At 41.7% G+C, this 13617-nt stretch overlaps 1 protein-coding gene across 1 annotated transcript; it reads left to right on the top strand.

Annotated features, from left to right (window-relative positions):
• The first annotated feature begins 2605 nt into the window (after positions 1-2605).
• On the top strand, positions 2606-5362 carry LOC110463677. The gene is made up of 4 exons (XM_021518475.1): positions 2606-2699; positions 3348-3464; positions 3693-4283; positions 5031-5362. Exons 1-4 carry the CDS (start codon positions 2606-2608, stop codon positions 5360-5362), a joined length of 1134 nt encoding a protein of 377 aa, XP_021374150.1.
• Positions 5363-13617: the final 8255 nt, after the last annotated feature.

The raw sequence follows: 13617 nt of genomic DNA, 5'->3' as shown, positions 1-13617 counted from the left end.
CTGTTCCGAGTTGCCATACTAAGGTATATATAGTGCAAACATGAGTTATAACTTTTCTGAGTCAGAGTCAGAATTTGAGGGTGAGGTGGATATAAAGTAGGTCTGGTTTGATACTAGATCATGACACTATCGATTTGGACTTCGATAGGGATTTACTGGGCCCAGAAAGTAGGGGTAATCTGCATATTCTTACAGGGAGTCCGAGTAGGGTTCCAGAAACACCTTTATGGGATATGGGGGATTCTGGTATTGGGCAGTCCTTCGTGATCAGAGGCAGTGCAGGAATGCGGCCGAGCGTACATGATACACTGTACACTGAAGGTAATTTTACTTGACTTGCCTCATGTAGACTTTGATCTGGTTAGGGGGTGGCTAGTGATCTGGATGGTATCTCTGTATCCTGCGAGGGAAACAGGGGCTCGCTACAGGGATTATGGACAATGGGGGCTACTTATCAGGGGTCCGTAGGTTTGGGGCGGGACAGTGGTAGTCATTCGGCGTGTATAGGGGGTAGGACGGGTAGGAAAGCTCATTTGTCATATGGGAATGTCTTGAAAGGAGGGGAAAAGGTAGTGTGTCAGTCACGAATCTGTCAGTCGAAGGGGAGGTATGTTTGGGACCAGTCGTCTACCTGCTCATATACATACGGGACGGGAGGAGTATATCAAGAGGTTTGATCCTGCAAAGAGGGCGGGACGCCGACCTGTCTTAGGGCACCTGGATTCCGACACCGAGGGCAATGCTGTACCACAGTGGATAAAGGTACCTAGGGGGACCAGACAGCGGAATGGATACGATTTCGACCTGGATGAATGGTGCGACAGGCATAGTACACCACGCCCAGATTTTGATAAGCAATGGGGACCATATGAAACAGGGTTGATGAGGCCATATTTGTCAAGCTTCATCCCGTTACATTCCCCGCAACATAGTTTTAGCAGGTAGTACTTGGAGAAACACCCATCGACAGTCTAACCTGAGACCAATGGAAACCAATGGATCCGCCTCGCAGGACGCCTGCCATGTTTAATGCTGCTAACCCACAACTGCCTAGAAGAGTATCAATAACTAGACGTGAGAAGAACCTGACAATTATGATAGGAAGTCCACAGACTGGAATGGTTGGGGCCAGGATGAAAAGGTTGCACAGCTGGTCATGAGTCTGAGAGGACAAGCACAAGAACTACTAGGGACACTTACGTTGAAGCAGACGACCGACTATGGGGCATTGAAGGCCGCCATTGAACAACGCTTCAACCCAAAAGAGTTGGAGGTAGCTCACCGGTGCGAGTACCGTAATAGGCGTAGGGCAAAAGATGAGAGCGTATCCGACAGGAGATTGGATCAGAATACCCATTAACCCCGCTCAATAGCTTTGAAGCTCAAGTAGTGGACCAGTACATTGACGGGTTAAACAACATGGAAATAAGGAAATATGTAGCCCTCAACATGCCAACTAGCCTGGATAGGGCCATTGCTCTAGCTACTGAATACGTTGCCATAGATAAAGCAGAATGCGGGTCTAGAAAGCCTAAACAAGATAGCAATGTGTATGCAGTACAGAGGGGGAAAGGCAGAGCTATTGGTCGCCAGGAGGACAACCAACAGGAGATAGACGATCAATTCCAGCTCTGGATTGCTGAAAATGGCCTCTCAGAGGGAGATTTACCACGTGTCTGGGGGTATGTTGTCAGGTTCAACGAAGGTGTTTCCTTTTTGTTAGTCAACAGCATAGACAACTAGCATGTCCGAAGCGCCAAGATAAGGTTCAATCTGAAGGTAAAGAAAAACAGGTGTTAAACTAGAGTGGGCTGGGAACGAGGCCACGTACTCAGCCGGTAGGGGTGACACTGAGAGAGAAGTCATGTCACATAAGGCCAAACAAAATAAAATAAACGGCACCTACGCCTATGATGAAAGCGGATCTGATTTGGTAACTACCAAATCTAAGTTACTTTCTGAGGTAGAAGGGTTGTATACAGAGAATGGCCAGGAACCACCAGGCAGTAGTAAGGGAGGCAGGGGCATTGGTGACAGGGCACACGAGGAGATACACTAGAACAGTGCATATATGCCAAAGCAAAGATCGATGGAGCAGATTATCTACTGCTGGTTGACTCGGATTCCTCCGTCTCAATAATTTCTCACAGGCTATTTGAACGGTTAGGCCTAGACGATAAAAGTTTAACAAGAACAAGACTCGTCCTACTGGCAGCAAACAGGAAAAATCTGGGAATCAAGGGAGAAGTGAAATTGGATTTCACACTCAACACTAAACAGTTTCACTATAGGTTTGTGGTAGCTGACATCAGGGGGAATTACAGGGTTTGTTAGGAACAGATTTCCTCTAGCATTACAGTGGTATACTACATGTAGCAATAAAAAGTTACAGACCAGTATGAGACAGATGCCATTAATGAAATTTAATGATGTCAAGGGGTGTGCATGTATTAGAGTAAAAGAAACTGTTAGGATACCCCCATAATCAGAGATAGTCATAGAAGCCAGGTTAAAAGGGGAAACTGACAGCGTACTGGCATGCATTTTACCTGGGAAATTCAGTAAGGAACACCAACTATTGGTGGCCCATAGCCTGTTAGTCAATATGGGAAAAGAATTTGTGCGGATTCCACAGCATACTCAGACGGGTAGGGTGGAGGCGGTACAGCAGGTTCATGAACAAGAAATAGCAGACCAAGGTACGGCAGAGCTACCCAAGCAATTGGAACCACTAGTCGAGAGATCATCAGTTGGACTGAATCAAGAACAGACTGAGATATGAACTAAGTTGATAGTTAAATTCCAGGACATATTTGTTGATTCATCCGGGAAGGTAGGACAAACAAATCGCACAGCTTACCGTATCGACACCGAAGGAGCAAAGCCAATTAAAATCCAACCTAGACGAGTACCTTTAACAAAAAAAATAGGTCATTGAGGCAGAAATTGAGAAAATGCTGTGAGCTGGGGTAATATAACCAAGTGATAGTCCTTGGTCAGCGCATATATGCCTGGTGACAAAGAAAGACGGGTCGTGCAGGTTTTGTATAGACTTTAGAGGGATCAATTCAGTCACTAGGAAGGCGCCTATCCTCTCCCGAGAATAGATGACACATTAGACACTTTGGCAGGTGCAAAATTGTTTTGTACTCTTGACATGGCAAGTGGATATTGGCAAATCAAGATGGACGAAACAGACAAGCATAAAACAGCTTTCGCCACACATCTAGGCTTATTTGAATTTAATGTCATGCCGTTTGGATTGGCGAATGCGGCGGCAACATTAGAAAGGCTTATGGAGATGGTACTGAAAGGTTTGAATTGGAAAAAATGGCTGTGTTATTTAGACGACGTAGTGGTATTCGGCCCAGATTTCGAGACCACTCTGCGAAATTTGGAGCTTGTATTCCCACAATTCAGTCAGGCCAACCTGAAGTTGAAACCAAAGAAGTGCGAGCTTTTTCGTAAAGAAATAGTTTATCTGGGGCATATCGTTTCAAAAGAAGGCATCAGTTGTGATCCCGCTTAAACCTCTGCAGTCAGGGAATGGAACAGACCGCACAATTTGTCCGAGGTACGAAGCTTTTTGGGCTTAGTAGGTGACTACTGAAATTTGAAGATAATTTTGAACAGATCCCAAATCCACTTGTGAAGCTGCTTAAGAAGGGCAACACATTTCGTTGGGACTCCAGTTGTGAGGAAGCATTCATCAAGATTAAGAAGAGCTCCAGTACTGGCTTTTCCTACCAAGAATAACAGGTTCATCCTAGATACAGATGCAAGCGCATCAGGGATTGGGGCTGTATTGTCACAACTCCAAGATGGCGAAGAAAGAGTGATCTGCTATGCAACTAAAACCCTCAACGGAGCACAGCGGAATTACTGTACGACGAGGAGAGAATTGGTTACCTTCGTCCGGCAATACCTGACTGGGAGAAAAATTACCATCAGGACAGACCATGCCCCTTTTGTCTGGCTCAAGAATTTCAATGAACCCGAAGGCATACTAGCACGCTGGATCAGTATACTGGAAACCTTTTATTTTGAGATCACTTACAGAGCTGGTACCCAGCATATCAACATCGATGCAATGTCGAGGCAGGTTGTCAGAAAATGTAAAAGAGTGGATTGCCCAGACTGCTATGGTAAAGAAGAAATATCAAAACCGGAAGTAGAATCCAAACCGGAAGTGGTACCAAAACTGGAAGCAACACCTGAGCAAGGGTTAGCACAAAAGGTTGGAGTGATACAAACAACAGGGCAAGTATTGGAGCAGGGAACAAGTAAACCGGAAGTGGGATGTGAACCGAAATTACCTGTTAAACAACCAGTATACATCCAGTTTTGACACATTAACAAGGAAACCTGCTAGAGGAAGATACAGGTGCAAACTGGTTGGGAACCTGGACTAAAACTCAGTTAACTTGCATGCAAGAACAAGATACTTCTATATCCAAAGTTAGAGAGATCCTCAGTAGCAACTCAGCAAAGAGTAACGCAAAAACTAGTAAATTAAGCAATGAGGTTAAGACCTTGCGAGATTCACTGGAAGTAATAGACGGTTTGTTGCACAGAAAAAAAAGCAGTAGCCTCAAAATCACCGAATAAACAGCTAATAGCTCCTCTGGAGATACGCAAACATATCTTCCAATAATTACACATAAAAAGAACCGCCGGACACTGCGGAAGAGATAGGTCATTAGCAGCCATAAGGAAAATATTTTACTGGGTAGGGATGTCGGAGGATATTGCCAGAAGGTGTAAACAATGCGACTTATGCGCAAAAGGTAAACCAGGACCTACATCAGACAATTCAGCCCTTAAACAGTTTCGTCCCACTAGACCTATGCAGTATGCGGCTGTAGACATTCTTGGTGGTCTACCAGTATCCAACAGTGGAAATGCATAAATCATAGTGGTTGGGGATTACTTCCCCAAATGGAAGGAAGCCTTCGATGTGCCGAACCATACTGCACTCACTGTGGCTGATAAGTTGGTGACTGAGATGTTCTGTCGATTCGGTTGTCCAGAATTCATATACTCGGAACAAGGAGCAGAATTTGAGTCAGAACTGTTTCAGGCGGTTTGTAGGAAACTGGAAGTAAACAAAACTAGAACATCTCCTTACAACCCACAATCAGACGGTTTAGTGGAGAGATTCAACAGGACTATGAAGAGAATGATGGCAACATTTGCCCATGAAAAAAAGGAGGACTGGGACGACCATCTACCTTACCTCATGCTAGCCTATAGGTCAGCAGTACATAGCAGCACAGGATATTCCCCCCTGTTGTGTAAAGTACGCCTAGTGCGATTAGAGTTGCCTCCCTTCTTTAATGATGTTGCACATGCGCACTTATAATAAATGAAGCTTGACCGGCAGCCATGTTCTTGTTGTCACTGAGCCTAACATGGTGTCAGACTAAATCGGGATAATGGACAAGTTACCGCCGCCACCGCCCCTGAATCTCTCCGGCAATTTAGCGGAAAACTGGCGTAGATTCAAGCAGCAATATGAAATCTACGAGGCAGCGTCGGGGGTGGACCAGAAAGAGGGAAAAGTCAGGGCGATGACCCTACTCCACGTGGTCGGAGCTTAGTGCCTGGAAATTTACAACACGTTTACCTGGGCGAATGATGAAGATAAATACAAAATCGTTGAAATCTATCAACAGTTTGCAAATTACTGCAATCCTAGGAAAAATATAACGTATGAAAGGCGTAATCAGCGAGAGGGAGAGAAATTTGAGAAATTTGTAACTGATTTGAGAAACAAGGCTTCGACATGTGAGTTTGATACACTAAAAGAAGGCCTTATTCGTGACAGAATAGTTTGTGGGGTTAGAAGCGATGCTGTTCGTTCTAGGCTGTTACGAGAGAAGGACTTGACATTACAGAAATGTATTGACATTTGTCGAGCAGCGGAAGCAAGTGAGGTTCAGCTTAAAGAGTTGAATGATGAAAAAGTCGTCCATGCAGTTAAGCCTAATAAGCGTGATAAGCATAAGTCTCAGCTGGCTACTCAGAGTAGACCGCAGAAGTTCAGCAACACACCGAGGAAGCCACCGCCTTTTAAACAATCTAACGCTCGTAATAACTGTAGATTTTGCGGTAAATCACATCCTAGAGGTCCAAAATACTGTCGGGCTTACGGAAAACAGTGTGACAAGTGTAAAAAGTGCGTCGGATTCGTTTTTCATCGGTACGGTACATGATCGCAGTACAAAGGCTACAGATACTACGGATGAGTGGTTCGTCAACACCAAGATCAACAGAACGCGTGTACGGTTCAAAATCGACAGCGGTGCACAGTGTAATGTGCTGCCTAAACACCTTTGTGAAAGGCCGGGGTTACTCATGTGNTTCAAAATCGACAGCGGTGCACAGTGTAATGTGCTGCCTAAACACCGGGGGTACTCATGTGCATAAATCGAGGGCTAACCTGGTATCGTACACAGGACACCGTATCAAGACCATAGGTAAAGCTGACATTGTCTTAGATTACCATGGAACGTACTACATGATTGAGGTACAAGTTGTTGATGATAATGCCGTCCCAGTTCTCGGACTTAACAGTTGTGTTCAAATAGGGTTAATTAAGCGTGTATGTACAGCTGACCGGAAACTTACACTTGATGAGATCAAGGCCAAGCATAGCAAATTATTCAAGGGTATTGGATGCATACCTGGCGAGCACAAGATTGAGATCGATAACAGCGTGCCCCCCGTCGTGCAACCTCCGAGAAAGATTCCTCATTCGCTCCGTGACAAAGTTAAGGCTCAACTTAAGAAAATGGAGGAAGCTAAAATCATCACCAAGGTTCAGCAACCTACGAAATGGGTCAATCCTATTGTAATAGTACGGAAACCCAACGGGAACGTCAGGATATGTCTAGATCCACGTAACTTAAATAAAGCCATAAAGCGGGAGCACTATCCCTTGAAAACAGCTGAAGATGTTGCTGCAAATCTCAAAATATTTACAAAACTTGATGCTTCATCCAGATTTCACCAGATTAAGCTTGCTGAAGAAAGCACATGGCTTACAACTTTTAATACGCCATTCGGAAGATACAAGTATGAAAGACTTCCTTTCGGTATCACATCGGCTCCGGAAGTGTTCTAGAGAACTCTTACCCAAATATTTGAGAATGTGGAAGGTTGTGAGGTCATTATGGATGATATTCTGGTGTGGGGCTCAGACATGGATGAGCACAATAGAAGAGTAGAAATTGTACTCAACAAATGTGAAGAGGTTGATCTACGTTTGAATTCTGACAAGTGCAAGTTTGGAAAAACTGAGGTAGAATATGTTGGTCATATTTTTGGAGACCAGGGTCTCAAACCAAGTGACAATGGATTTCCAGTGAAGAGACATTCTTAACATTTCATACCTATATGAGAACTGTGCTAAAATAGTTTGAATTAAGTTCAATTTTACATTTCATTGCAATTAATTGATATCTGGTAAAAACATCTAATTTGCAATTGCATTTGAAATAATTATATTTCTAATTGTTTTATCATCATTGAATGATATACATGTATTTCATTTCATATATATAATTCAAAGCTAAAAGGGGAGATGTTGTGTAAAGTACGCCTAGTGCGATTAGAGTTGCCTCCCTTCTTTAATGTTGCACATGTTGCACATGTTGCACATGCGCACTTATAATAAATGAAGCTTGACCGGCAGCCATGTTCTTGTTGTCACTGAGCCTAACACCCCCAACCTACTGATGCTGGGGAGAGAAGTGATGCTGCCTATAGATCTCATAGTGGGATTGCCGCCTGGTGATGAGGGGAACCCCTGTGCAGTGAAATACGTTGATGGATGCAGCATGCCATGAACACAGCATTTGAGACCGCAAATAAAAATTGAGGCATATCTGCTAAAAGACAAAAGAAATATTATGACATAGGCACAAAAGACAAACAACTTGAAATAGGGGCTTGGGTATGGAGGTGGTATCCTCCAGCAGCGGGACAAAAACTAGAATTAGGTTGGACAGGACCTTACTTAGTGATAGCTAGGTTGTCAGATGTAACATACACCGTCCAGAGGGATCCAAGGGCTAAGCTAATAAATATCCATATAGATCAGCTGAAACCATACTTAGGTAGTAATCCTCCACAAAATTGGGTCAAAGGGGAGGCAGTCAATAACATTTTGGTTGGAAGACTCAGCACATGGGTCTCAAGGTGCAAGGGATGGCCATCAAACAGTTAGGTTACCAGTTGATAGTAATGGGCAGGGCAGTCAGCGGGGGCGAGAAAATAGTCAGACCGAACAAAGAAGGACAAGGGGCGGTAGGGCAGTGAAACCACCTCAAGTTTATTCACCATAATCAGGGGTACACGGTCTTGTGACGCTGGTGTTATGAATACAAATCAGGAACATAATACATCTAGGTTGGTGACCTACCTGTGGTCGCAATAGTTTTTCTCTGCCCTGGATAATGTATATTAGTACGGGCAAATAGTAAAAACATCTTTCAGTAAATGATGCAAGCATATGATTTGGTACATGCAGTCTTTAAACACTACTTAACTCAAAAAGCACGTTAGCCATTTGAAATTCCAAAATGGCGGCCACCTTTTTCAAGATGGCCGCCATAATGGAGTTTTTTGATAAAATCTCCTTACCTTTTTTGGTAAAGAAACGAAACTAACCGTACTGATTCATCTCAAAGTAATTTTTAAATCTCATGACATTTAACAATAAAACAAAAAGAAAAGATCATATAAGATTTTATTAAGCCTTCCTTTTGCAAAATTAAAATCATAATATCTACAAATAAAGCGAAAGAAAATAAACAAAAATATTTACACATTTTTTGTCTTACTCATTTTTAATTGTGAGCTCCTGTCACTAATCTAATATAAACAAAGTATCTAAGTGTCATAGCTGCAACACAGCTGTATATCTATGTTTCACAGTTACAACTACACAATGCCGTGCAATGAAGAGTTAATCTGTAACATTTGCATCGACAACAACATTCCGTCTTGCATCCACATTTTGTCAGTTGTTGACAACTCTGGGCAATTGGAGCAAGTTTTGTCCACACGATTTGCCAAATATCCCCTTTTTATTCCAGCCCATTCCCCAGGACATTTAGTTTCCATGTTGGATATGATAGACTGACCCCAGATGCAACTTGCTTGGTAGGCAGCTCGCCTAGTATGCTCGATTGGAGCTCCACGTGTTGGAGGGATTGACTCATAGGATCTTTGCTTTCGAGCAAAGATATCAAGTCTTGCATTGTTGATATGTGCAGTAGGGCTTGATTTGTCATACATAGCAATGACATACATTTCCAAAATATTTTGATCTAAATCACTAATTACAGGGGGATACTTACTGAGTTATGCAAAGACAGACGTAACTTCAGGACACACATTCCAAATTTGCCATGCAGTCTTCTTCCCTTTACCCCGAAAAGCTGATACAATATCACAACCGGTAAAGGCATGGGAAAACGATGTTCCCTCAGATTTACCATAGCCAATCGAGCTACTGATATCAAGGATAAGAATCCATCTTTGATTTTTGCCTTGACCAAAATCAATCCAAAGTGTCTGTAGGCCTTACTTTTGAAAAGATGACAACAAACGGACACTTATAACAAGAATATCCGTGTCATTTGCCTTTATCATTGTAGATCGAGATCCCTCTGCAACAGCATGTTTGGCTATTGCACACAACACCTTCCAGCCTTGTAACTATGACATTATTAGTGCTAAAAAGTTCGACAATCTTGTCTGCAAGAAAGCTGAAGAGCTCAGTTTTGTTTGTATTGTCCTGCAGGAAGCTCTGCTAGTTTTGTGGGATCATTTCTTTGTCAGTTACCCTTCTTCTTGCTCCAAACCCCCGTCGTGATCTTGTCTCAGGTTTTAAACTACCTGTTCTGTAAACATCGAACACAATATCCGTCATCTGGTACTTTGAACTGAAAGACTCGACTTTTGGTATTATCTCCAGCGTTGCATACAAAAGCGAGCCGTCAACTATAATGGCTTCAACATTAGGCTCAGTGTCTGGAAGTGGTACCTGATATTCTAGAATCGAAGCGAGCTGAGACTTCTGACAGGAATACAAGTTGCCACTTGCCACTGAGTGCAGCTGGAAAGGACTGATTTTCATGCTGAAAGAATTCCTGCAGATCACATTTTCGGGACTGACACGAGATGAATAGTTTGGAAAACAAAAGACAATCATCTTTTATGTCTTTTATGTCTTTTATGCTTCAAGTCTTTTGATGACGCTTCTGGTTGTTGCCGGAAAAGGTCCGTTTTGTTCTTCTTGATTGGCTCGTAAAATCTGCCTTTTTCTCCATTTTTAAAACTTTCGAAGCTGTTTTTCCCTTCTCGTGATGCTGGGCAACCATCTCATCCGAAGTAGGATGAGCAACATTCTTTGTGTCCAGTGTCACAAGTTCTTTACTTTCATCCATGAATGGATTTCCAATTTCCAACATTACTGAATGGAGCTTATTTACTCTATCCAAAAATGTTTTCTGGAATCGTCTTGTCTGCTCGTGGTGCTGTTTTGGTTCGTTAGCATCTTGTACCTCAGACAATGCTTCGTATTGATCCTTTAGATGGCTAACTTCCGGACCTGCAACCATCCATCTTCTCAGTGCAGATGGATCTTCGGTTATACCGATAGCACCACCATCGCCTTTGATGATTGCATTAGTTTGTTCGTGGGCTTGGTCAATGGCCAAGGCAGGAAACTTGCGAACTGATTTATGAACGACAAACTTGCCATTTTGAAATTCTGTTGCAATTGCTGGGTGCTTCTGCTCAAGAAACAACATATCTTTGAGGTGAATTGGGAGCCATCTTGCGTAGTTGACATTGTTATTGGCAAAAAAAGTAAGGAAGTAACTATTGAAGAGCTTGACAGTATAAGCGAAGATTTGCCTCTCGGAAGGAACGTATTAATGAAAATATTGTAAGTTCCATGCGTAGATTAGGTTCCAGATCTGAAATTTGATTAGCCCCTGACACATTATTATAATTTTAAACATAACGTTATATGAGTACGGATTTCGGAAAGACCAATCTTTCAATAAATTTTTGACTGATTTTAATTTTTCATTGTAATTTTCTTCAAATATATTTGTTTTTTGAAAATTGTATTTTTGTCTTTAAAAGAGTTTAAAAATTCCCTGGTGATTCCATAATAAATTTCTTTCTGGTAGAAAATCCAACCCACAACCCCGTCTCGCCCCAATCCATACTGCTTGTGTTTTTTCAATATTTATTTTGAGACCTGATGCTTTCGCAAAATTATCGAAATGTCTAAAGTTGCTGCAAGGAAAACTGGATCATCAGATAATGTGAAAGATGTGTCATCCGCAAATTGGTTATTTAAATATTCTGATTTATTGATAGTAATGCCATTTATATTTGGGTTAAATTTTAGAGCTGAAGTAAGTAGTTCTTCACATAAAATGAATATATAGGGACTTACAGGGTCCCCCTGTCGTACTCCACGTTGTACATCAAAAAAATCAGAATAGTGTCTATTATTCATAATACAACATAAACTATTTTTGATCGCACTGGACTTAATTGTCACTGGATGAACGATCGGACTAGGTGTAGGATAGTATTATAGTTCGAACCTAGTTGTATCCCATACTACAAAGTGCTTTTTGACAATTTAAGATGGTAAAAGGATAACCCTCGGCCTTAAATTTTGTCGGTTATATTAATCAGACAGTAATTTGCTAAGTTAACAGCAACAACTTTGGAGACTGACTGGAATAGATGTTGTCTCTGTCAAACAGAGAAAGATGAGGAATTGAAATGTCCACCATCTCGCTACGACAGAAACAAGAATGGCGAAGGGTATGCTATGATAGCTAGAAATGTCCCTTTCTTTAAAACCATCAATCACATGCAATCATTATGGACCCTGCTAGATTGGATCATGGCGAGGGCATATAGGAAACACTCAGAGAAAACAAAGCAAAATACCATCAAAGTTGCAGGCTTTTGTTTAATAACAGTAAACTTGAGAGAGCGAGGAAAAGATCTGCCAATTCAAAGGATTTAAACGAGGGTCCAGTACCAGCTAAAAGTAGACGAACAAGCCTTTAGAATCGTGTGTGTTTCCTTTGCGAACAAGAGGCACCACAATCTGAGCTAAGGAATGCCTTGTCATTGGATCTTGATAAAAGATTAAACGAATGTGCTAGAAACCTGAATGACGGGAAACTATTAGCAATACTAAGTGGCGGTGATATTGTTGCACAAGAACTGAAGTATCACCGCTCTTGCTTGACGACACTTTACAATAGAGAGAGGGCATACTTGGCAAGTACAGAAAACCAGGACTTTCATTCTCCAAAAGAAAGAGAATTCAACCCAAAAGTGTTTTCTGAGCTTCTTGTATACGTAGTCGAGACAAAAACAAATGCTGATTGGGCTGTAGTATTCCGACTTGCAGATATTGTCGGTCTTTACAACCAACGACTACAACAATAAGGAGTAGAAACACCAAATGTTAATTCTACAAGATTAAAGGACAAATTCCTGATTTGGGTGCCACAAGAAGGGAAGAGATATTCTGTTGGCATTTAAGCAGGATATTGGTGAAGCCCTGTCACAGGCAATTGACTATTCGGAGGCTCTCATGGTTACCAAAAGAGCTGAAATATTACGAAGGCATATTATGATCAAGCACGACGCTGCATTCAATGGAACGTTCCATGATAATTGCATAGAAGATGCCGTACCATCTATTCTTCTTCAGTTTGTTTGCTCCAGTACCATTGCTATGCAATATACAAGGAGTGTGCTAAAACCTTCAGACATTCCAAAGATCGAGAAATCCCATTTCCAGTCTTCATTGGCATGTCCACATATACAAAAAACGGGATTCGAACCCTGGACTTCAGATTGTCATACTATTGCTCTAACCGATTGAGCAATCTGGTCAACGGAGGTGACTTGACCAAACTCAGTTATACCGAATCGGAAGTTAAGGGAAGGTTACTGTATATACTGAAAACCACAGTGTTGTGGGACAGGCATCCCTTAACTTATTTTATTTGCAAAATACGAATGGGAATATACACAATTAAGATAACTTAAAATCCGTCTTCTCCCTTATGTAAGTTATGATGATGTATGCATTTGGCTGGAAAGTAGGGATAATAATGACTGTAAAAACAATTCAAATTAGATAGAAGTTACAGAATGTTTTAACAATCTGTATATAACCTAGCATACGTCGTTACATTACTCTAGGATATTAAACAAAATATATTTTCAAACAACTGAAACTGGTATAAATGATTCATTTATTATAGTCACTTCAATAATAATGAACTTCAAAATCAACCTACGTGCGTCAACAAAGTAGCAATTTGATAACGCTGCAGACCGTATCACGATATCTTCACATCAGTGTAATTTCTATATTCATGTAACGCACCGAGCCATAATGTCTGCTTTCAACAAGAATAAATTACGCGCACCCTTGGCTTCCTTATGAATTCCGAGCTGAAAAGTCTCCCTGCTATTCCGGATGCGATCCACTGCGTGCAGGTGAAATATTTACTTTGGTTTTAATATATTTTAAACGAAATCGTTTTGAAA

Source organism: Mizuhopecten yessoensis, unplaced genomic scaffold (assembly GCF_002113885.1).
Source record: "Mizuhopecten yessoensis strain PY_sf001 unplaced genomic scaffold, ASM211388v2 scaffold10921, whole genome shotgun sequence".
Taxonomy (NCBI): Eukaryota; Metazoa; Mollusca; class Bivalvia; order Pectinida; family Pectinidae; genus Mizuhopecten; species Mizuhopecten yessoensis.
This window is presented reverse-complemented; position numbering and strand designations above follow the sequence as displayed.

Coding starts and splice junctions, on each gene's coding strand:
- LOC110463677 (XM_021518475.1), top strand. CDS start 2,606: ATGGGAAAAGAATTTGTGCGGATTCCACAGCATACTCAGACGGGTAGG. Junction 2,700..3,347: donor ACAAGAAATAGCAGACCAAG/GTACGGCAGAGC, acceptor TGTGTTATTTAG/ACGACGTAGTGGTATTCGGC. Junction 3,465..3,692: donor AAAGAAGTGCGAGCTTTTTC/GTAAAGAAATAG, acceptor TTGGGACTCCAG/TTGTGAGGAAGCATTCATCA.